The 25,059-nt window shown below is 42.9% G+C and overlaps 1 protein-coding gene and 1 pseudogene across 6 annotated transcripts in view; one reads left to right on the plus strand and one right to left on the minus strand.

The window, feature by feature from the left end:
* Nucleotides 1-11,522: 11,522 nt before the first annotated feature.
* Nucleotides 11,523-12,320, minus strand: LOC127214893 (S-phase kinase-associated protein 1-like; annotated as a pseudogene).
* Nucleotides 12,321-24,398: 12,078 nt separating this feature from the next.
* The window catches only part of Eml4 (EMAP like 4), a 109,186-nt gene continuing 108,525 nt past the window's right edge, over nucleotides 24,399-25,059 (plus strand). For 4 of the 6 annotated variants that reach the window (XM_051175165.1, XM_051175166.1, XM_051175169.1 and 1 more), the window contains exon 1: nucleotides 24,400-24,598. In XM_051175165.1, the coding sequence (XP_051031122.1) occupies nucleotides 24,574-24,598 (25 nt within the window). In that variant the 5' untranslated portion in view covers nucleotides 24,400-24,573. Of the gene's footprint in view, nucleotides 24,599-25,059 lie in introns of all 6 variants that reach the window. The other 2 variants (XM_051175167.1, XM_051175164.1) reach the window with 2 other exon arrangements.

Here is a 25,059-nt window from a genome sequence, read left to right on the forward strand (position 1 = left end):
CTTCTCCTTGATCCCTTTTTTCCCAGATTTCTCCTCCCATTTATTGTCTGCCTGCCAGCTGTGCCTATCCTTTCCTGCCAAGCTACTTGCCATTTAGCTCTTTATTAGCTTTTTATTAGACCAATCTATCCTTTCCTGCCAAGCTATTGGCCATTTAGCTCTTCATTAGACCAATCAGGTGTTTTAGACTGGCAAAGCAACACAGCTTCACAGAGTTAAACAAATGCAACATAAAAGAATGCAACACATCTTTGCATCATTAAAACAAATGTTCCACAGCATAAACAATGTAACACACCTTAAGATAATACTCCACAACGGTGCTAGGATCAAGCCTGGGGCCTTGTATGTACCAAGCAAGGACTCTCTACCACTGAGGTATACCCACAGCCTTTACAAAACTCAAAAATTGATTTGTTTCTTTGTATAAGAAGGGTTCTGGCCAGGTGTGCTAGCATACGCCTTTAATCCCAACATTGGGAAAGCAGGGACAGGTAGGTCTGTATGAGTTTGAGGCCAGCCTGGTCTACATAGCAAGTTCCAGTTCAGCTAAAGCTACATAGCATAGAGATCCTGTCTCAAAAAACAAAAAAGGTGGATTCTATGCCAATCATGTTGTCTGTACTAATATTTTTCATTTTCATCACACTCTTGTGAAGTGGAGATCCGTATTGCCCCCTATTTTTATATTGAGTGTCTGTAAATGAAAACTGTTAATGCACTAACCCCAGATCACTGGTAACTATCAGAGACTGAAGTCATGGTCAGGTCTTTGTGATTCCAAAGGCTGTTTAACCACGGACTACAGAGTAATTCTATGGCTTGACCCAGCATTTGAAAACGTGTGGCAACTTTTTTTGGGCCCAACACAAACACGTGTACATGTATAGTGACATGCATGGAGCACACAGAATCTGCAACCACCCATCGTCCAAATTCTAGCTGTGTGTCTTACCAACTAAGTGATGTGTAACTCAATCTTTTTATCACCAAAACAGGGATGATTTTTCATCAGGTTATTTAATTCTGTAAAGCATTTAAATGACACTACGGTATCAAGTGAGCCCTCACTAAGTCAAATGGAGTTAATTTACTTTACAATTACTTTTCATTCCAAAAGCAGTTATGTGGGTTTATGTTGGTATTGTCACAAGGCAATTTCAACAGCATACAAGTATGTGTCACAAAAAGTGAAAGTTTTAGGCTAAGAGACGATTCAGCAGCTAATGGCCAAGGCTCAATACCAAAAGGACAAAAAGTGAAAGTCTCGCTTTTATTTCCAGATGTTTTTATGCCCTTTGGGGGGGGGTGATATTGTTTTTCCACATACACATATCATCTGAGGAGTTTTGTTTTGTTGTTGCTATTGTTTGTTTGCTTTGTTTTGTTTTTGACTTCTAAGGCGGATGCTCATATACCCCAGGCCAGTCTTGAACTTGACATATAGCAGTACTTCTGATCCTTCTGCTTAAACCTCCCAGGTAGAGGGATCCCGGATGTGCCCCATGGTTCCTGATTTACAGAGTGCTGTGGATTGAACCAGGGCTTTGTGCATGGCAAGATGAGCTCACCACCAACCGAACTGCATTGCTAGCCCATGTACACAGTTTATCTATCTGTACATATAACTTGAGCACTCCTCTAGGAGACTAGCTTAACAGAGTGATTAATAAATGGATGCTGAAACAAGACTGATCCAAAACAGGTTCCATCTCATCTGCCTGCCAGTTGTGTGACTTCAGACAAGTGAACTAAGTTCCCTGAGAGTCTGTTTTCTCACTTTCTCTAGTGAGAAACAAAGAAGTCTTCCTTAATATGGACAGTAGGTGTTATGTATATAAAGCCCTTAAAATATTGTCCAATACACAGAAAACGGTTAGTAAATGTTAGTTCTCATAATGATCTGCACACATGCTGTGGTGGTGTGGATGGGACTGGCCCCCAGAGGCTCATGGATTTGCATACTTAGTCCCTAGTTGGTGAACTGTTTGAAAGGATTGGAAGTATTAGGAGGTGTGTTCTTGTTCAAGGAAGTGTGTCGCTAAGGGTGGGATTTGAGGTTTCAAAAACCCATGCTAGGTCCTGTGGCTCTCTGCCTGCTGCCTGTGAATCTATTTAAAGTTCTCAGCTACCACCAGGCACCGTGTCTGCCTGTAGGCTGCCATGTTCTTCACTGTGACTGATAATGGACTGGAGCCTCTGAAACTGTAAGCAAACTTGTCTTGGTTATGGTGTCTTAGAAACCCTAACTAAGACACATGCTATACTGAGATTTACTTTCTCTTGATATGTTATAGGGATATGCACACACACACACACACACACACACATTTATGGTCTTATTTCTTAAAGGCTTTAGATATTTACTTATTTAATTTTGTGTGTGTGGATTTGCTTGCATGTATGTATGTACATATGTGTGTATGTGTACTGCATGCATGCTTGGTGATAAGGTCAGAATACAGCATCAGACACCTTAGTACAAAAGTTTCAGATGTTTGTGAACCACCGTGTAGGTGCTGGGAACTGAATCTGAATCCTCTGGAAGAGCAGCCAGTGCTCTTAATTCCTAAGCTATTTCTCCAGCCCAGACATCTCATTTTAAAAGTGGTGATAGTACTTCATACTTCATATACCACTCTGATTTATTTTATATGTCACAATTTGGGGCTCTCTCTAGCATTTGGATCCTTTCTCACCTGAGGATGATATAGAATCCTAGGGTTGATCACCAGCCATATTGATTTTTCTACTTAACTTATTTAACAAATACACACATCATTATCTGTTGCTGGGGTTTCTTTCCAGCCTGGTCCTGCAGCCAATTAGCCCCAAATAAACACATGGACATTATATTAATTTATAAACTGTTGGCCAATGGCTTAGGCTTCTTATTGTCTATCTCTGTCTTAATTATTAACCCATTCCTATTAATCTATGTATTGCCATAAGGCTGTGGTTTATCCATAATCTGGCATGTTACTCTTTGAGCCTCATGGCGTCTCCTCAAGGCCTCTCTCTCCCTTTTCCCCAGCCTTCTCCTAGTCTAGTAGCCCCGCCTATGCTTTCTACTGGGTTATCAGCCAATCAGTGTTTCATTCATCAACCAATAATATATATATATATATATATATATACATATATATATGTATACACACACACACACACACACACACACACACACAGAAGGATAACCCTTAGCAACACATGCGCATGACCAGTGGGTAAAATGAACCGGTTTCATGGCAGTCAAATCTCAGCACATTTTCCCCATTACTAGTGAGCAATTGTAACATATAGTAACACTACTAAAGTAACAATTATTTAATCACTGTCATTACAACTGGATGCAGAAACCTTAAGCTTTCCAAATGCAGGGGTCTAGGCATATACCAACCATCACACTCAACTGATTCCATACCCCTCCCTCCTTTCTGGCTTGTCTAGAACTTGCATGAAGACCAGACTGTCCTAATATTATTAGAGACCTTTTTCTCATTGCTTATGTTAAAGGTGCATGCCACCAACTCAGCACATTGTACTTCTCCAAAGCCTGTGGCTTTCACCTCACCAAAACCCTGAATCCTCATCCTGTCACATTTCACAGCCTTCTATCTTATGGATGAGAACTCAGCTTCCTTGGAATATATTTAGGAATCTAAGTAACCGAAAGGCACCATGACTGCTAAATCAAAAGGACTCCTCAAATGACCAAGAACCAGCCTGTCTAAGGGCTGTTACAAAGGATAGCCAGCCACTCTGAGAAAGCCCCTCTGTGGTGGTTCTTCCAGTGCTTGCCTTCAGAATGCCCAGTCACTCTGAGTCGGGACTCTCAGTCCTATGTCTTTGTGCTACACTGCTGCTGAGCAAACTCATGGTGCAGGGCAGCAGGCAGCCAGAGAGTAAACAAATGATTTTGTTACGGCTGATTTTCGAACAATGCATTTCCAATTAGGTGGTTCAAAACTCAGGAAAATAACCTGATGTTTTCCCCCGATTGTCCTGGGTCTGAGTCTTTCACAACTGACTTGACCAACTCCTATTTCTAAAATGCTAAAGCTCAGGGATTTGCCCAAAAAGTTTGCTAGTCAAATACGAAACTTGTCTCTGTTCTCTATCACAACTCCCATCCCCGCCCTCCAGCGATGTTAGCTTTTAGACATATGTATGTACTAAATGCCTTTTTCTTTAAAGATATGACTGAGATATTTCTTTTGGACTGTGTCCCAACAATCTGGGAAGTGCACACTTGGCATTAGCCACAGGGAAGCATGTTTTTTTTTTTTTTTTTTTTTTTTTGAAACTCAAAGGAACGAAAGAAAAAAAAAAGTAAGGAAAACTATGAACTTACGATCTTTAGCAATCAGGACAGCTCTCCACATGGAAGACTTTTTCATGAAGCTCAATGGATTAATTTCTTTCATCCTTAATGGGAAAAAATATAAACATAAGTTCATAATATATTATTCTGGGAAGTTGTTTTAGTTATGATAAGAGTATGTACTTTTATTTCAAAAGCCACTCCTCATCTTAACATATAAAGCCTTCATTTCCCTCCTAAAAATAGCCTCCTATCTCTGGATTATGTTCTTACAGAAAGACAGTGCTGCAGACCAGCCTTCCACGAATCCTGAAGCTTGACTTTTGGCTCATGGAACTTCCTGTCCTGTTCCAGCTGTGACATGTTGAAAGGAGACTTGAAAATTGTGGACTTCACTGTACCCTGTGAGCCTTTGCTGTGACTCTGGCCCTTTAGATTTTAGGAAATAGGGTGGGAGTGGAGAGGGAATGGGAAAGGCCTCGATTTAATGGAGAAGGGAGCTTTTAAGGGACCAGTTTCTAGCCTTTGCTATTCAAACAGCCAAGTGGGCAACTTGCCTTTACTCCGGGTGTTTAATCCAACCTTGATCACAGGGGCTTAGTTGAGCAATGTGAGGACTGGGCTGGGATAGGACAAAGGGCTTGACTTACCTTTGGTCACAGTGCATAAAGCTGAAGATTGAATACAAGGAGCTATGTCCTAGCAGAATTGCTAAGACCAAAGTCAGAAGTTGATTGCAAAAGGTTAATTCATTTTCACTTAAATATCAATGAAGAAAAAACAAAACAAAAACAAAAAACAAAACAAACAAACAAACAAACAAACAAAAAAAGCAATCAAACCTGGCATAGTGATACAATGCCTGTAATTCTAGCACTTGGAAAATGGAAGCAGGAAGATAAAAGAGTTCAGTGTCATTTTCAGTTACACAGTGAGTTTGAGGCCAGCCTGGACTACATGAGACAAATCAACCGCCGTAGCCTCCAGTCCCAGTCTCTTCCAGGAGTGTCACCTAAAGTAGTAGAGCCAGCAGCCATGTTTTATGTCATGTAGTCCCAGTCTGATTTTGTGGCTAATTGGACCTGATTCTAGGGCAGGCAGTCCCTAGACTGCATAAGTTTTTATGGTCTCTGACTGGGTCTAAAAGCATACTGGGCCTGGTATTTTTTCATTTATTTATTGTGTATTGTGCGTAGGAAGGGTGGGTGTGTAAGGGTGCTGTACCATAGCATGTTTATGGGAAGAGGTCAGAGAATTTTCAGGAGTCTGTCCTCTCTTCTTCCATGTTGTGACTCCATGGATCAAACTCAGGTTGGCAAGCTTGGCAAGCTTGGCAGCAAGCGCCTTCACCCGCTGAACCATCTTGTTGGCCCATAAACTCATTTTTAAGATTTATTGTTCTGTTTTGTATTTTGGTGGGCTTTTCCCCCCTTTATCTTTTTTTTCCTAAAAAGAGGAAGGAGGCACAGGCAGATGAAGAAGATGATGAGGAGGAAAGACTACACTGGAAACATCGTCTTGCTTACTGAGGTACCAGGAAAACAGAGAAAGTGACTAGCAGGTAGCCAAGAGGGAAGGGGAAGGACCTACTATATTTCCACAATGAAATCTGCGAAGCTCTATGCGTTTTAATTGAGTCGTTCTGTAGAACCACCTCTGAGTGGCTCTCAACTAACTGAGGGTTAGCTTGTGATACTGATTCTTCTGCAGAGAGCTAATTACAGTTTCTGTTGATGGATTTCTGAAAGATGCTTGCAAAAATTATCTTCCCTGTTTGGGGATTCAACCCAGAGCCCTGAACGTTCTAGAAAAGCCCCTTTGCCATTGAACTATGACCTGTGTGTTCTTTAAAAGCTTCCGTTATCTTATCATGTATTTTTTTTTATTAATATACTTATGTTTGAGGTAACTGGAATGAGTGATGGGTACTCACAGCCAAAATCAAGTCAAGCTAAGCGCTATCTAATAGGCTACAAAAATGGGGCCAAAATAAAGGGGACTGAGGAGTCTAAGGCAGAAGGAACAAAAGTAGGTGAAGAGTTGAACCCTGGGGAGCACATCTGTATGCCAGTACTCAGGAGGTAGACAAAGAAGATAAGTTCAGAGTAATCTTCACTACATGACAAATTCAAGGCCAGCCTGGGCTTTAAAGGAAACAAAAAAAACAAAACAAACAAACAAAACGAGTTGATTTTTTGTCAAGGCTCATGAAATTACAAATAATGTTACTCAAATCAGCTTAAGTTGATTAAGAAAGAAAAAGGCAGATATCCAGGCATGGTGGCTCACACCTTTAATCCTAGCACAGCAGAGGTAGGAGCGTCTCTGTGAATTCAAGTATTAGTATACATAACAAGTTACAGGACAGCCAGGGGCCACATAGAGAGAAGTTGTATCAAAAAGAGAGTGAGACAGAGTAAAGAAAGGGAAAAAAAGGAAGGAAAGAAGAAAGAAAAAGAAAGGAAGAAAACAAAGACAGAAAAGAAAGAAAAGAAAGGAAAAGAAATTTGTGTGTTCATGTAAAAGACACAGAATTAACAACCAGGACCCTTAAAAGCTAATGCAAGAGTGTTCCTCAAACTGTTATTCATAGAATTGTTACGTGATGACCCAGCAACTCTACAACTATAGAGACAGGTATGTGCAAGAACTGGTGTGCATTGTGGCATTATTCATAATGGACAAAAATTGGAAATAGCTCAAACATGCTGCTGCCGCCACTGCAATCGAGTGTGTAGCTATTCAATGATATGTAGAATTGATTCTGTTCATATGAGATGTCCAGAGAAGCCAAATACATAGACAGAGTCATAATAGTGGCTGCCTCTGGGCAGAATAGGTAACGAGGAGGGACTGCTAATAGGTTCACAGTTTCTTTGGGAGGGTGAGTGGTGAGATGAAAACATTTTGCAGTTAGATAGTGGTGATGTACAATTCTGAATGTATTAAAGAACCAGTAGGCTACACACTTGAAAAGGTGTACCACCTTGGAATTTTACAGGGACACATCTCCCCACCTCTTCATGAGGTTACCTGCCCATTTGTGAGGTGAGCTGTAGCCCCTTTCAGAGGTGGAACATGATAGACACAGGAAGGCATTGCTCAGTAATAGAGAAATTTCACCCCAAAAGTCTGTTTCTTTGTGGAAAAAGAACTGCTTTTATTTATTTTCACAGCAGTCTCTATACTTGTGAGAAATGCTATAATATTGTTTTTGTTTGTATGGTCCTTATTCTTAACTTTCCCCATTTCTGGGCTGGAGAGATGGCTCAGCAGTTAAGAGCACTGACTGTTCTTCCAGAGGACCTGGGTTCAATTCCCAGCACCCACATGGCAGCTCACAACTGTCTGTAACCCCAGTTCCAGGGAACCTGACACCCTCACATAGGTATACATGCTGGAAAAACACCAATGCACATAGAGTAAAAATAAAATAAATTTTGTTTTGTTTGAGACATGGTTTCTCTGTATTGCTTTGGAACCTGTCCTGGAACTAGTTCCTGTAGACCAAGCTGGTCTCAAACTCATAGAGATTGGCCTGCCTCTGCCTCCAAAGTGCTGGGATTAAAGGCATTCACCCCTAATACCCGGCTAAAATAAATTTATAAGAAAAAAAAACTTGCTGGATGATGGTTGTGCACACCTTTAATCCCAGCACTTGGGAGGCAGAGGCAGGTGGATTTCTGTGAGTTTGAGACCAGCCTGGTCTACAGGAGCTAGTTCCAGGATAGCCTCCAAAGTGACACAGAGAAACTTTGTCTCAAAAAACCAATAATAATAATAATATTCATTATTATTATTATTATTATTATTATTATTATTATTATTATACTGGCTCTAGATTAATGTTATTAGGTTTTATATAACATAGGCACAGTTGCTATGAACTTACACTGAATAACAATAGAATATGAAGACAGGACCAGTATTATCACTAATTGCTTCTATAATGAATAAATGTTAGGGCTGAAGAGATGGCTCAACCATTACAAGCACATATTATGCAGTGGTTCTCAACCTTTCTAACACTTCGACCCTTTAACGTAGTTGTTCATGTTGTGGTGACCCCCCAACCATAAAATTATTTTTGTTACTACCTCATAACTGTAATTTTGCTACTCTTATGAACCATAATGTGTGTATCTGATATGCAAGATATCTGATACAGAATCCCTGTGAAACGGTCGTTAACTTGGTTTCCAGAACCTACATCAGGTGGCTCACAATTGCCTATAACTATCTCCAAGAAATCCAACCCTGGATCCTGGACTCTACAGGCACCTACATTCATAACACACACTGAGCACAGACACATGTGAATTTTAAAATGATATGAAAGATATATATTTTTAAAAATGTTTCAAAAAATGAGTAAATATCCTCACAGGGGAATATCAAAGGGAAAATGTGAAGAGGCAGGCAGACCATTTCTAGGGCTGGTCTGGCTTCCCGACTGATGTACTCTAGGACATGAAGGCTTGTGGAGCTGTGTTTACACTCATCCCAGCCATCCCCATTCTCCCTCAAGTGTGTCCTTGAATGCAAAGGCAATACTAAACAGCTCAGTGTCCCCAAAACCCTGGTAGACAGAACTGTGTCACTAATACACACCAACTTCCCTGTTGTCAAAATGGGGAACCCTGATCCTAAATGGGGACAGGTAGGTCAAAGATTTATGCAAGCTGTTTAATTACCATATTCGAGAAAAATAGGCTTTTTTCTCTGATTGCAGTGGAAAGAACCCTCTAGAAGTACATTAGAGCTGTGTTTTGTAATTTAGGTCCTCTGTATCACCCACTGTGACCCCAGCAACAAGAAATCTGGACAAGGACTTCTGTTTACAGATTCAGGGTCCTAATTTTTATTGTATTGTTGTTTTTGAGTTGGGGTCTTAACTACTATACTACCAGGCTGGACTCAAACCCACTACATAGCTGAGGCTGACTGAATTCCTGATCCTCCTGCCTCTACTCCCCAAATGCTGGGATGACAGGCTTATACCATAATGCCTAGATACCTGGTTCATATCTGAATTAAGATAGAACACAAACGAGTACTGAGCATTTCCTTTTGCTTGCTTTTTTTTTTTAAATACAGATCCAAAGTCAAATATATACCTTATCAAAGTAAGAAACAGTGTAAGAATAAAGTACCATCTATATAACCCCAGAACCCAGAAACAACCATTATAGACACATTGGCAGATTTTTTTCTGTTTTTTCATATGTAACTCCACATACAAATCACCATCTCTGTGAAACCTCAACATTATCCAACAATACTGTTTTGTAGTCTTTTTCTTTTCTTTCACTTAGTAAAATGCCAAGTTTTCCCATGTATTTAAACAGTTGGGTTTTTGTTTGTTTGTTTGTTTGTTTTGCATTATGATTTCCATAGCTGAACTATAAAATGATCCTCTATGTGCACACATAGGTTTTTAAAATTTGGTTTTGTAACATTAAAAACATTTTTTCAAATGACTGCCTTGAAGTAAAGCTCACGTGATTTCTTCTGGGCTAATTTCTCAAGGTGAACTTCTGAGGTAATGAATATTAGGGATTTTATAAACATTGAGCATCTTTTGTGTATCTGTTGCTTAAAGGAGTCCTGTTTATGACTTTCTTTCCTACATTGTTTATTGATGGGAGATGTCATTCTGTAAATACGTTTCTCTTATTGGTTAATGGATAAAACACTGTTGGCCAATAGGAAAGCAAGATAGGCGTGACTAGGAGACAAGGAGGATTCCTGAGGGAGTAGGGAGGAGATTCAAGATGGAGGAAGGAGAGAATAGAATGCCGGGCCCTCTCTCCAGTAAGATGAGACCACGTGGGAATATTTAGATTAATAGAAATAGGTTAATATTTAAGACAGAGCTAGCCAATAAGAAATGCTAGTAACAAGTCAACAACATTATATCTAATACAGTGTCTCTGGTGTTATTTGGGGCTGGTGCAGCTGTGGGACCAGGCTGGCGGGGAAAACTACTCTTAACAGTTTATTTTTAAATATTTATTTCTCTGTGGGCTGGAGCAGCAGCTCATGGGTTAAGAGCACTGGCTCTTTTTGCCAAGGACTAGGTTGGGTTCCCAGCACCTACACACACATCTGAAACTGTAGTGCCTGAGGATATGACATTCTCTTCTAGTCTCTACAGGCACCAGGCCTGTGTGTGCGTGCGTGTGTGTGTGTGTGTGTGTGTGTGTGTGCGCGCACACGTGCGCGCGCGCACACACACACACATAAATGCACACACATGTTCTTCATGCAACAAAGCTTTGTTCATCCCCAGCTACTGGAGAAAGGCAAGCTTACTGACACCTCACATGAATTTGCTGTCATCTTGAGCTTCTGCCAGTTCTCTCTCAAGCCATTTCAGCTCATCCAGTCTCTTCTTGTCCTCGGCTGCCACCCTGGTCTTCTGCTCTGACCCAGCTTTTAGATATCAATAGTGCTTGGCACGGTAGGCCAGCTGTACAGAGGACCAGAGCGGGAGCATCTGCCAAGCTTGATGAGTGGAGAGCCCAGAGCCGGGCATCATCTTGTCCATGACCTTCTCGTCCTTTATATTTCTATATGTTTTTGAAACAGAGTCCCAAGTAGTCTAGGCCAGCCTCCAATTTACCATGTAGCTTCAGTTTACCTTGAATTTCTGTACCTCCTGCCTCTACCTCTCTAACGTTGGAATCACAGGTGTGCAATGCCACACCCAGTTCTGTACTGCTCAGGATCGAACCTAGGACTCTAGGCCTGCTAGGCAAATTAATTACTAAGTGAGTCACATCCTCAATCTCCTCTGCCTGCCAGCCCCTTCTCTTCTCCTGGCTGCATAGCTCATTTCTTTGTTAGCAATGAAAATTCCATTTATCCTTTCATCTACTGAAGGAGAGCTAGGATGTTGCTAAGACTAGGCAATTAGGAACAAAGCTGCTGGAACCTGTGCACAGATTTTAATGTTGTGTTCTATGCTTTAAATAGTCTTTTGTTTATTTGTTTTGTTTTTTGAAACAGGATTTCTCTGTAGCTTTGGAGCCTGTCCTGGAACTCACTCTGTAGACCAGGTTGGACTCAAACTCACAGAGATCCTCCTGCCTCTGCCTCCTGAGTGCTGGGGTTAAAGGTGTGTGCCACCACTGCAGTTTTTTTTAATGCCAACATTTCTTTCTTTCTTTCTTTCTTTTTTTTTTTTTTTTACTTTCCACAGAGAACCCAAAGTTCAGTTTTATTCAGAGTAATGGAAAAAAAAAAAAAAAAAGAAAAAGAAAAAAGAAACTTCTGCTCATAGAAGAAACTCAGCCATAGGTCAGATCTGTACTGGAAGTACACATGCAGTGAGGACAAGGCTGTGTTTGTCTATGTTCTCTAATATTAACAATTATAAACAAAGCAGTGCAACTAGCATTTAGAACAACCCTTCTAGTGTTACAGTGTCAGGCACAGTACTTCACTTCTCTTCACACCACTGGTTCTCTTTGCGTACCTGGGCCTCTTCCTCTTCAGTGAAGTAGTTTTTGATATTGAAGGTTTTAGGAATCTCCTCAGGAGTTTTCCCCTTAATCATATTGGCCACAGTCTTGCATGTGACATCAAGCAAACCTTTGATGTCTAAGTAGTTTGCAGCCAGAATAAGTTCAAAAAGTGTTCCTTGGTCAACTTTCAGGAATTCTTGATCCCAAACAGAAATATCATCTGTCTGCTTTTCTTTGTTCTCATCGTCCTCAGGAGGAGGAGGGCCATCCTTGTGATGGGTGCACCACTGAATGACCTTTTTTTAGAATTGCTGCATTAACATTTGGTAAAGGAACAGGATCATCATCTCCCTCATCATCCATTCCCAAATCTTCCAGCATGGTCTTGATGGTCACAGATTGTTTGGCAATTTCTACATCAACTTCAAATATATCTCCACCAGAACTCTGCAACTTTATCGAAGGCATGGTGCTCGGTTGAGGCTGACGAGCAGCACTCGGTAAAGTCAAGAAATACCGAAGACAAGGCCACTACCTATGCCAACATTTCTTAATAAAGGGACTGATTTTGTATGGCAGTCTGGATAGATGAGATCAGCAACTTTTTTGCACTGACAGGAAGATGTGACTGCTACAACTTTGACTCTGAAGGACTTGGCACTCTTCTATAGGAATGCCTTCTTGCTCTCAGTCGAAGAAAGTTCAAAAATGTTACCGCTGTGGAGTGAAGTTTTCAGTCCTAAAATAATCTATATATCCAGTCTATAGAATAACATTCAATTCCCAGATCAACCACTGTTGAAATTATAGAAATGTCTCATTTGAAACAATCATTTGCTTAGTTGTAACTATTTTAGGTACTTAAGAATATAGTGTTTGCATTGAGGAGATGGCTTGGCAGTTAGCTCTTCCAAAGGACCCAAGATCAATTCCTAGTGCCTACATCAGGAGCTTACAACCATGCTCTGTGGGCATGTATGTGAGTTTTAAAATAATAAAATCAAAATTAAAAGAGAGAAAGAGAGAGAGAGAGAGAGAGAGAGAGAGAGAGAGGGATGAAAAGTCCCCTTCTAACCAGGAGGACTTCAAAGGTGCACATCATTAGCTATGACAGACCTATTCACAGCATAATAAAATACACTAAATGCAGCAAGCAAGGCTCTAGGCTGGGAGAGGAAATTATGAAAAGCTTTCTGTGTAACTAGAGACAGGGCACATGTATATTGTGTTTACATGGACATACAACATAATATCCTTAAAAGGGGTGACCTGCTCCAGGTCAAATTATTAATTTTATATCTTGATTTTTAATAAAATGAATTCCAGGCTGCTTAATGGCAAAAATGTATCACCCTATTATACCCATAAGAACCCTAAAGCGGCCAGGTGGTGCTGCCACACACACCTTTAATCCTAGCACTCGGGAAGCAGAGGCAGGCAGATCTCTGTGAGTTCGAGGCCAGCCTGGTCTACAGAGTGAGTTCTTGGACACCCAGGGTTTCACAGAGAAACCCTGTTTTGAAAAGAAAAAGAAAAGGAAAAAGAGAAAAGAAAAAGAAACAACAAAACCAAATCCAAAACAAGACAAAAAATAGGAACCCTGAAGTCACAGCTGACAGCTCTAATGAAAGTATGGTGGACACTAGAAGATTGCCTCTCCAACCTGCAAGCAAAGGGAAAGGCTGCATAGACCCACTAATCAAGCTTCATGAGCTTCAGTTACATCCATGAAAGGCCATAACATGAGAGTGGAACCCTGTTTAATCTTATTAGCTTAGGCCAAGTGTTATGTGCTCTAGAAACCATCCATCCCTTCTTGCATTTCCGTTTCTGGTTTGTTTTCAAAGGCAAGAGCTTGATGCACAAGCTTGGAGAAAGATTTAAAGGCGTACAAAACAAGTTAATGGTTGTTATTACTTAGGGCATAGGCAATCTCTGTGTTTTTTGTTGTTGTTGTAATAAAAATTCACTATAGTGGTTTGATATTGTACTTGTTTGTCTCTCGAATTTAAAATGTGGGGTTGTGGGCTGAGGAGATGGCTCAGAGAGGAATGTGCTTACTCCACATGCATGAGGGCTGGAGTCCCAGGGAAAAAGCCAGACACCCGAGTTTGACCTCTGGCCTTCATGCCCGTGTGCGGATTTAACCCATGAACATACAGATACACATATGTGCATATGCATAAGATAGAGAGAGCAAGAGAAAGAGAAAGAGAGAGTGGGAGGCAGAAGGGTGGAAAAGAGAAGGGAGGGAGGAAGGAACTGGATAAATAATTTGGTGTTATGAAAACCATAGACTAGTGAACATTCGAAAGACTTTGAATTGAGATACCTAACAAGGGGCAGGAGAAATGGTTCAACAGTTAAGAGCACTGGCTGCACTTCCAGAGGTCCTGGGTTCAATTCCCAGCACCTGCATAGCAGCTCATAATTGTCTGTAACTCCAGTTCCAAGGGACCCTACACCCTCATATATATGTACGTGCAGGCAAAACACCAATGCACATAAAAATAAATAAGTCATTTTTAAAAAATAAAAGAGATGCGTAACAGTAAACCTGAAGCCAGGTGGCAAGCTCTCACCACACCCGCTTGCCTCCTATTCCCAGCGTCTTTCCTCACTCCTGCTCTTGCTTGACTAGTGAGTTTTTTCTTATAATGACTTCTTATGACTTAGACCCAACTCCCATCCTAAATCTGAATCCCACATTTCAAGCCGTGCGCTGGAGACTTCCGTTCGGGTATCTGGTTATGAACCAAGCACAATCCGTTGAAAACTAAAGGCAGCGTTTGAACTATTCCCTGTTCCCCGCTAAAAACAGAAACCCACTCTGGCTTCCCCAAGCAGAGAATAAATTCACTGAGAGGGTATCGGTAGTATGCTCATTGGCAGGAAATTTAGAAGAACTGCCACAGGAAACTGGCAAAACAAACAAAAACCTACAGACACAAGTGGGTGAGGATGCTGCTCTGGTATTGGCTGTCGCCCGTGCACCCTCCCCTCCAACATTATCCCTGAGACACCTCAATTTCTCAGTTCCCTTTTAAGCATGGTGTCTGATGATAGTTTTTGTGCCATTCTCTCCAAGTTAAAAGACCTAGCTTATCGTATCCAAATGGCTTAGGCCATGTGCCTGGGTCCCAACTGCCAAAGATAACCCTCTGACTCGCTTGGGCTTTGCGCTAAAGGAAACTAGTTACTGTGTATTTTTGTCTCGGTTTATCTCATGTCCCCAACTCCCCATGGTTCTCTCCACAGCCAGGAACCTGGGGACCCTCTTTTACTCTTCTTCCTTCTTTCAGAGACAATCATCACACAGGTCAGCAAGGGTTTTGAGTATTGCTTTCCTCCACCCTATCTTCCTCTGGCTATTTCTGCTGTCCTACTAAGACCTCTCCCTTGCTGGCTCTCTGTCATCCCTACTGCAATCCTAATTGGATTCCACACTTCCATTCCCTCCTCCCGTTTATCCACCCACAGGTTAATCTCCACAAAGCAGTTCTTTGATCACACCACTATTTGTTTCTCAAACTGTGTGTTGCGGATCCGAGCCTCACCTGAGCATTCACACAGATTTCTGCAAGAGCCCAGAGAGACTAAAAGGTAAACTGGTGTCTTGAAAAGAACTCAGCCTTCAGATGCAAACTGATATGGGGTTGAACCTTGGTCTCCCCCACCCCCTTCCAGTTCATCTATTTTAGCTTTCTTTTCTGGGTCTGAAGAGCTGGGATAATAAGATCCATCTAGTAGGGCATCTGTAAGTCATCACTTGGAAAGTTTAAATGGCATTACATGTTGTATTTAGGTTGCAACATCATCCCACAGATGCTTACAATGGACAATATTCAACTTCAGACCTGTCTGGTTCAAGATGTTAAGTAAGGCTGTCATCACTGTGGTTTTAGCACAGGCAGGTTAGAATCAGAATGCTACATGTTTGGGGGGGGGACAAAGGAGCAATCTTACCACCATTTACAGCATTGTTCCTAATTTCAGACAACTGACTTACAAATGACCCTTTGAAAAAATGTTTTATTTGCAAGCAGAGAGCTTCCTGTGTTATTAACTTTGAGAATTAAATCCCCATAATTGGCTGCCTTCCATGTTGCCGTTTGAAAACATTTCCCTGTAGAATTTTAACTTTGTAACAAAGGCACTGTGAATTCCCTAAGTGGGGGCGGGGAGAGAACTCCACGTGTATGATGGATACCTGAAAATTATTAGCTATTATCTTTAAGGCTTGCCCAACATCTATTAAACATGGAGACGCTCGAGCACATAAAAAGAAACTTTAAAGTTGGCTCTCTAACCGACACGTTTGGTTATAGGTTCTACAAGTTTAGACCCCACTCTACTGCATAACTTGTAAGTTGCCTTCACTGGGAGAAAGTTCCATAGCCCCAGGTGGTTCCCTTCTCTGAGCTACTCATAGATGATACCGTTGGAGCTGCCAAAATTAGGCTCCGTCAGGGTCCATTCATTCACTCATGGATCCCTGAATCAATCAAATCCCTGCTGGAGGCATGACTGGTGAGCCACAGGATAGAGCCAGCTCTCAGCAAGACCTTATAACACTGTTGATATCTTCATTCGTAAGGCCACCAACTCCAGCAATCCCTGGGTATTTTTGAGGGTTAGAACCTAAAATAAATAAGTAAATAAATAAATATTTGCCATTTAGTCTTTTCTAGATCATATGCTGCTTTTGTTAAGTGTATTATTTGGTTTTTTACTTTATATGCATTGTTATTTTTGCCTTCATATATGCCTGTGAGAGGGTGTGGGTGTTGGATTCTCTAGAACTGGAGTCACAGACAATTGTAGGCTGCCATGTGGGTGCTGGGAATTGAACTCTGGAAGAGCAGCCATTGGGCCATCTTAACTATTGAGCCATCTCTCCAGCCCCTTGTTAAATATATTATAAAAAACAAAGGATAAGGTTTAGAGAAATGGCTTAGTTGTTAAGAGTATGTACTGTTCTTCTAGAGGACTCAAGTTCAGTTCCCAGCACCCATACCAGGCAACTCATAATCACCTGTAACTCCAGTTCTCGGGGATCTGACACCCTCTTCAGGCCTTTATAGGTATATGCACTTGCATGTGCACAAACCTACACATAGATACACATATACATATAACTAAAAACATAAAAAATTCCTTCTTCCATACTCTAGATATTCTCATTTTGATGAACAAAAGAAATTGGAGTTTTCTCTATCCTTTTTATGTTCATGTGCACTATAGGCTTATGAATTATAGAGTTTTATTTTCTTTCTTTCTATATTTCCAGTTTTTTGAAACAGGATTTCTTTGTATAGTTCTGACTGTCTTGGAACTAACTCTGTAAACCAGGCTAGCCTCGAACTCAGATATCTGCCTTTCTTTGCCTCCTGAGTGCTGGGCGTGTACCACCACTACCCAGCTAGGGTTCCGTTTTAATATAACATCCAAACGACAAAATTCACGGGGCTGAAAACACTGCATTCTTTTACAAAACTTAATTTCTCTTGACACTTAGAAGGATATTCGAGAGGAAAACAAGCAGACAAAACTTTCGTAGTTACTTTGGAAGGCTGTCTAACCAGAGGGAATAAACAAAGATCAGTCAAGGAGACTTCGGTTTTGTTTCAACTTTGAGGACAATGCTTTAACAACAGGTCTCATGTGTCATCACAGGCACTCTGAACTTCTTCCCATGGTGTTCTCACTTTGACGCAGAGGAAGGTAACTAGGCATAGAGTCAAACTTCCAAATTTTAGCCAGGCATGGTGGGTGGCACACGTTTGTGATCCCTGCCTTGATTGGAGATGCCATTCTGTAAATATGTTTCTCTTATTGGTTAATTAATAAAACACTGTTTGGCCAATGAGGCAGAATGATAGGTGGGACTAGGAGACAAGGAGGATTCTGGGAAATGTAGGCAGAGAGGAGTTGTCATGTGATTTCCAGGAAGACAGGACTCAAAGTGAGATGTTCTCCAATAAGAGAAGACCATGTAGAAATACTTAGATTAATAATTATGGGTTAATAATTAAGATAGAGCTAGTCAATAAGAAGCCCTAGTCATCAGCCGACAGTATTATAATTGATAAAAGTCTCTGAGTGTTCATTTGGGGCTGATGTAGTTGTGGAACCAGACTGGCAGCAAGAGTTAACACTGCATTTGGGAGGTAGAAGCAGGGGGATAAGAAGTTCAATGTCATCCTCAGCTACACAGAGGGGCTGAGTCTAGCCTGTATTACCTGAGACCCTGTCTAAAAAAAGAAAAGAAACAAGTTCTAATTTTTATATTTGATATAGCTACATAGAATGTGTGTGTGTTAGCTGGGATTTCTATTGCTGTGGAGAGACAGCGACTCTTCTAAAGAAAACATTTAATTGGGGCAGGCTTACAGTTTCAGAGGTTCAGTTTACTATCATGATGGGAAGCATGGCATTGTGCAGGCAGATGTGGTGCTGGAGAAGTAGCTGAGCATCCTACATTTTTTGCAGGTAACGGGAAGGAGACTTTAACAGTGAGCAAAGTTTAAGCAAAAGACCTCAAAGCCCTGTGCCTGCAGTGACACACTTCCTCCAACAAGTCACACCTATTCCAATAAAGCAACACCACCCAATAGAGCCACTCCCTTTGGGGGCCACTTTCTTTCAAACTACCACAATGTGTAATACTTGAGCTCATAAAAAAAAAAAAAAAAAAAAAAAAAAAAAAACAGTATATATTTGATTCTGCTGATTTAAATTATACAGGCTTTAGCAAGATACTTCAGCTGGTAAAGGCACTTGGCTGCCAAACCCAGTGACCTGAGGTAAATCCCCAGGATCCACACAGTAGAAGGAGAAGAACCAACTCTTGCAACTTGTCCTCTGACCACCATACATGTGTCATAGCATGTATGCAGGTACACACCCCACACACACACACGTGTTCATAGCACACTCTAAATACAGTGTAATGAATTTTTGAATTATGTTTAAAGGTCTGTAAGTGCAAATAATCTAACTATAAATTCCCTTTTAAGAAAAGCTAGGTGGTTTTCTCAAGAAGTATGTGCTGTCCTTTTCATATGCATCTCACTTTCTCCCCTGGTGTGGGTGCTTAAAGTTGTACTAAAACTTTTCTTAGTAAGTGAACTCACCTTGTTGAAAAAAAGGGGGTGGGGGTGGGGAGGGGGAGCCGGAGAGATGGCTAAAGAGCACTGGCTGCTTTTCCAGAGGACCTAGGTTCAAATCCCAGTACCCACATGGCAGCTCAAGGCTATTTGTAACTCCAAGATCTGACTGACATCCTCACAACAGGCATACATGCAGGCAAAACACTAATGCACATAAAATAATAATAAAAAATAATTAATTAAAAGAGAGAGAGAGAGAGAAAAAGATCAGATGTCCAAATAATCATTCAGTAACTCAGGAGCCTTCATAAGACTGAACTGGACTCCCTGAATCTGGGTGACAATGGTGTGGCAGGGACAATACATGAGGCCACTGGCAGTGAGTCCAAGACCTAACTCTAATGCACAAACTGACTTTGTGGAGCCCATTCTATATGGAGAGATACCATGCCCAGCCTAGACACAGGGGTGTGGGGAAGGCTTGATGCTGCCTCAATGAGATGATGGGACAGACTTAGTAGACTTCTTATCGGAGGCCTTACCCTCTCCAAGAAGCAGAAGGGAAGTGGGGTGTGGGGGGAGGGATGTGGGAGGAGCAGGAGGGAGGTGGAACGGGGTTGGAATGTAAAAAATAAATTAATAAATAAAAAGATCTAAAGCAAAATAAATAAATAAATAAATAAAAAGGGGGGGGGGATTCAGTAACAAGTTACTGTCCTGTGTGTGTTTCATGTTTAATGACAATACCTTGCTGCATGCTCCTTTTGAAAGATTCATATTAAATGTTTTACTTCATTATGGTGACTAGGTAGTTGGCAATATCTCCATGGAGAGATAGAAGGTGGACACATTGATACTGGTTGCTTTAACACAGCTGGGCATTGGGAGGTAAAATAATGAGCCCAGGTTGACAGCTTTTCAGCTCTCCCAAGTTTATTCTTTACTCAGTAAATATTTGCTGCCCAGCTACTGAATATGCTGGAGTCGGCACTGGTGGGCAAAACGGGAGAAGTGTAACTGCTCATGTGATTACAGCAGTCAATAGTGCTTCCTGCTCGCTGGGTCACAGTGTCTTCTCAGCAGCTCTAGGTCACAGAAATGTGGCTGTCACGTGCTACCTCTCTAACTGAGCTACATTCCCAGCCCTACCCAAATCGTTCTAATTACCTTCCTTCCTTTCTTCTTTCTCTTTTCAGGACAGGGTTTATCTGTGTAGCTCTGGCTGTCCTGGAACTACCAGGCTGGCTTTGAACTCACAGAGATCCACCTGACTCTGTCTCCAGGGTGCTGAGATCAAAGGCATCCTGCCCTACCAGGCCTGGCAGAGGCTGCTTTGTCAAGTGCTTCTTACTTGTTCTAGAAGCTGTCTTTGCAGTGTTTAGCCTAGTGACTGAAACACGGGCTAAATAATCACTCAAGAAAAGTGGACTAGATGAATAAACTGAAGGGAAAAAACCTAACTCTAATGAATGCCATGAATAAGAAGTATGGCTGCATGTTCCTTCTGAACATACAGTAAGATGTTTCCCACTCTATGGCCATGTGACTAGGTCCTAGAGAACGGACTAGGGACAAAATGTGATAGAGAACAAGAAAGAACCTTATAGGGCAATGAAACCAGGGACCATGGAGTTCACTGGACAAAGGGATTTCTTGAGGAACAGAGTAATATTGGAAGAAAATACCCTTCCTCCCTTTCATGCTGCTGAGAATTCTGGTAAACTCAATTTATGATTCTCATTAAGGAGGAAAAAAAATATTGATCCCAGAAAGATTTCAGAATCACTGTGGCAAGGTGATTTCACCTAAGTTATTGTCTTTTTGATGTGTGTGTGAGCATGCCCGAACAGGTAGCACCCAGAACGTGTATGGTGTGTGCATGTTGGTAAGCTTATGGGGGCCTGAGATCCATATTGAGTGTCTTCTATTTCCTTCCACCATGTAAGATCTAAAAGGTTTACTATTTTGGCTAACCTAACTAACTGGTCCGGTAAAACCTCTGGGATTCGCCTGTCTCTGCCACCCCAGTGCGGGGTTATAAGCTCATATTGAAGTGCTAGCTTTTTTGGTAGTTGTTGTTCAAGACAGGTTTTCTCTGTGTTATCCTAGCTTACCTGGAACTCACTCTGTAGCCCAGGCTGGCCTCAAACTCCGAGATCTGTCTGCCTCTGTCTCCTAATAGTTGGGACTAAAGGCGAGTGCCACCATCGTCCAGCTCTAGTGCTAGCTTTTTAATATGGGTTCTGGGGACTTGAACTCAGGTCCTCAGGCTTACACAGACAACACTTTACCCTACTCAAATGAGCCATCTCCTTAACCCTTATTTGTCCTCATTCTGCATTTTTATTTCATTTCTTCTGTCTCAGCCTTTAAAAACAAACAAACAAAAACACTTTTGGTTGGGCTCACTAGTTAGAATAAATCTGGATTACTTTGGTAAAAATAACCAACACAGGCAGGTTTACCATGAAATTAACAATGCTTGAGCTTAGGGTTTCTTTACCACCTGTCCCCAACTTTCCAGTTTGTTTTGTTTTTGGAGACAAAGTTACAGGGCCTATTTAGTTCAGGTTAGCTTCAAACATGCTATGGATCTGAAGATGACCTGGAACTTCTGAGTCTCTGGAGTGCACCGTGCCCTTCGATGTGAGTTTGTGTTGTGTCTAAGGTGTATTTTTTTCATTACAGTCTTCCCTGGTCATATGCTACTCTGACAGGCAGTATTAGAATAGCTGGATATTTGGGGCATCTGGCTTTGGGAAGCTGAGTTGGGGATACATTTAATTTTAAGCTTAGTGATAAATTCCACACAGGCCCTAGTCACTTGCATTGAATCATTGCTGGCTACTTGTGTTTAGCAACAGGTTCCTAGGAGAGCTCCTGTGGCCCACTGCACTGACTCACCTGGCATCCTGTCACTGAGTTTCAGGGCTAGAGGTTAGAACATGATATGGACCTTATGGCTGGCACTGGCAGGACTGAGGAGTGTGGGAGAAGCAAGGCTTGCAACACACAGACCCAGAAGCTGATTGAGGGGGAAGATCCTTGCAGTCATCAGATAAGTACATTGTAACTGGAGAGTTTGGTTTTCACTGATGTCAAGCCAAGACAGATATTGTCCCCTGTCAGAAACACGCTCAGCCACGCAGCACCACAGAGCTTTTAATGAATGCTACGTTGTACATTTTTCTTTTTGAAGTGTGAACTGTATGAAAGTCAGAATGCCTCTGGCAATGTATCTTTACTCCAAGTGTAAAGTCATGTTTTACTTCAACTACCAATAACTTAAAAATTGATCCACCCCAAATTACCTTCCTCTCTTTTTAATTAAGATTTATTTTTAGCAGGGTGATGGTGGCACACACCTTTGATCCCAGCACTGGAGAGGCAGAGGCAGAGGCAGATGGGTCTTTGAGTTCAAAGCCAACCTGTTCTACAAAGTGAGTTCCAGGACAGCCTGGACTTTCTTTCACACAAAGAAACCCTGTCTTGAAAAACAAACCAAATAATAATAATAATAATAAATTTTAAAGCCAATGTCGGATTTGCTTTTATTTGTGTGTGCTTGCGCATGTGTGTGCTGGAGGTCAGTTTCAGGTGTAACTCTTCACCTGCTTTGTCTTGTTGGCCTGGGGCTGTCTGTGTAGGCTGTCTGGCCAGGAAGCCCCAAGGCTCCATTTGTCTCTACCTTACCAGCACTGTGAGTTTTAAGTGTACTCCATCACACCCTTTTAAAGCTATTGGTTCTGGGGTTGAATTCAGGTTCAGTTTACAGACTGTACCACCTCTCAGTCCTACTGGGTCCCAGTCACAACGCTGAACCCCTAGGTTTGTTGTGACCTTTACTTAGGTTTTCCAGGAAGATTTTGTTTGTTTCTTTGTCCCCCAGAGCTGGGGATCAAACCCAATGCCTCATATATTTTCAGTGCAATGTCGCTGGGTTATGCCCCCAGGCTGTTAGGGAAGACTTTTAAAAAGGCATCAATTCTGTAAATCCTTTCATCACGAGTTTCTGCCTTCTGTTTGTCCCTTGTAGCCTGCAATTCTATAGACAGACTCTTAACTTCTTCCTAACCCAGCTCTTTTAAAAGGTATGTCCACCTAAGTCTTGGAACACCGTGAAGTCTTTTGTAACTCTAGTCTGCATAACCTTCAACCTAGAGGGGACCCGAACAATTCAAATTCTTTGCAAGGAGGGGGGGGGTAGATTTAGAGGACTCAGGAGGAGGAGGAAGGAATCTGTTTTGGCTATAAGTCTAGCCCTTGATTTTACAAATGAATGAAGTGAAGACTAAATAAGTTAGGTGACTTCATAGATTTGGGCCTAGAACTCAGGCTTATTAAAAAAAAAAAAAAAAGTGTGTTACAGTTTCCTGATAGGTTATCCTGTGGCTTGCTAAATAAGGGCAGCTTTGCATCCTGATGGAAAGAACAAAGGGACAGGAAGGAAGCCTGCCTTTTCGGTGAACTTCCAACCAGGCTCCATGACCTTGGGCAGGCTCCATTCTCAAGATCCAGTGTCCTCCTCATTAGAGTTGGGTAAGATCAGTGGCTCAAAACCTGTGGGACGTGACCCCTTTGGGTCGTACATCCTGCATATCAGATATTTACATTACGATTAATAACAGTTGCGAAATTACAGTTATGACGTAGCAATGAAAATAATCTTATGGTTGGGGGTCAGCACAACATGAGGAACCGTATTAAAGGGTCGCAGCACTAGGAAAGTTGAGAAACACTGGGCAAGACGAACTCTTCTTCATTCAGCAATGACATCTATCCTGCAATCTGCTGCTGTGGCAGTGCTGGCTCCAAGTGGATCAAGAAGTCTTACCTCTATTTATTTACTTATTATTCCCCACTTGACTAGATTAGTGGGGAAGCCAGAAAGGGGGTAATCCCTTCACTCACTCTTTTGACTATTTTAGAGTCCTTGTGGGATTATCTCCCTTCAAGAGATAATAATAGTCCAGACTTGGACTAAGTCTCCAGAGGTGAGAGAATCCCACCATGCACTTGGGCTTTCCCAAGCAGCAGGATTCTCATGAGTCCCGCCCACTCAGGCCCAGCTTCAGGTATCCAGAGGTGAGAGAATCCCACCGTGCACTTGGGCTTTCCCAAGCAGTAGGCTGCTCACGAGTCCCGCCCAATCAGCCCCCTCCTCCCCCTTCAGGTTGGAGGACACCGGCAGGGAACCCGCAAGCAAGCGCAGCCAGGAGACTCTCCGCACCAGTAGTAACCTCCGCCGCTGCCCGGGCCCCGGCAAAGGGAGGGGCGTGTCTGCGAAGCCCCGCCCAGATCCATCACGTGGGGGGCGGGGTCGGAAGCGTGACGGCGTGCGCGGGGGCGGAGCCGTGGCTGCGCGCGGGCGCGGGGGCGGGGCGCGGCGCTCGCTGCTGCGGCTTGGGCGAGCGAGCGAGAGGGAGGAGGAGAGAGAGAGAGGCCGGGCGAACGGCGGGCTGTGCGGCTCTCACCCTGACCAGCCGACCGACCGACCGACCGACCAACCCTCCGGGTGACGGGCGGACGGCAGAGGCGGGAGTCAGGAGCCGCGTCGGGCGACGCCGAGGACGAGCGCGTCAGGCTCCGCGGCCGCCACATTCGGTCCTTGTGCTGAATGAAGCGCCCGCCCCGCTGAGCCCCGAGCCCGGCGCGTTCTCCCCTCCGCAAGATGGACGGTTTCGCCGGCAGCCTCGGTGAGTCCGGCCGCGGGCTCGCGCCCCTCGTGCGTAACCCGGGACCCCGGCTTCCTGCGCGCGCGCGCCCGTCCGCCCGCTTGCTCGCTCGCCCGCCCGCGGCGGGCCCTGCTCCCCCGGCTGCCCCGCGGGGTGGCCGCCGCTGTCCCGCACATGGTCCCCGCGAGGCTGCAGCCCTGCCGCCGCCTCCGGGACGGGCGGCCCCTCCCCCATGCGGCTCTCGCGTCCAGACCCTCCTCTCTTCCCAGAGCCCCCTTCAAGTGCGGGGGCCCCTCCTTCCCCCTCGGCGACCTCCCCCTCCCCAGCCTCCCACCCCAGCAACTGCTGCGTTCCATCCCGGTACGCTTTAACACCATCCTCCGACCCCGATTAAAGTCGGAGCACCCCTTCCTTCATCAGATACGGGCTCTCCTTCAAGGGTGCATCTTTCCACTTTAGGGAGCTCTAGGCAGAGACTGGGC

Source organism: Phodopus roborovskii, unplaced genomic scaffold (genome assembly GCF_943737965.1).
Source record: "Phodopus roborovskii unplaced genomic scaffold, PHOROB, whole genome shotgun sequence".
In the NCBI taxonomy this organism is placed as follows: Eukaryota; Metazoa; Chordata; class Mammalia; order Rodentia; family Cricetidae; genus Phodopus; species Phodopus roborovskii.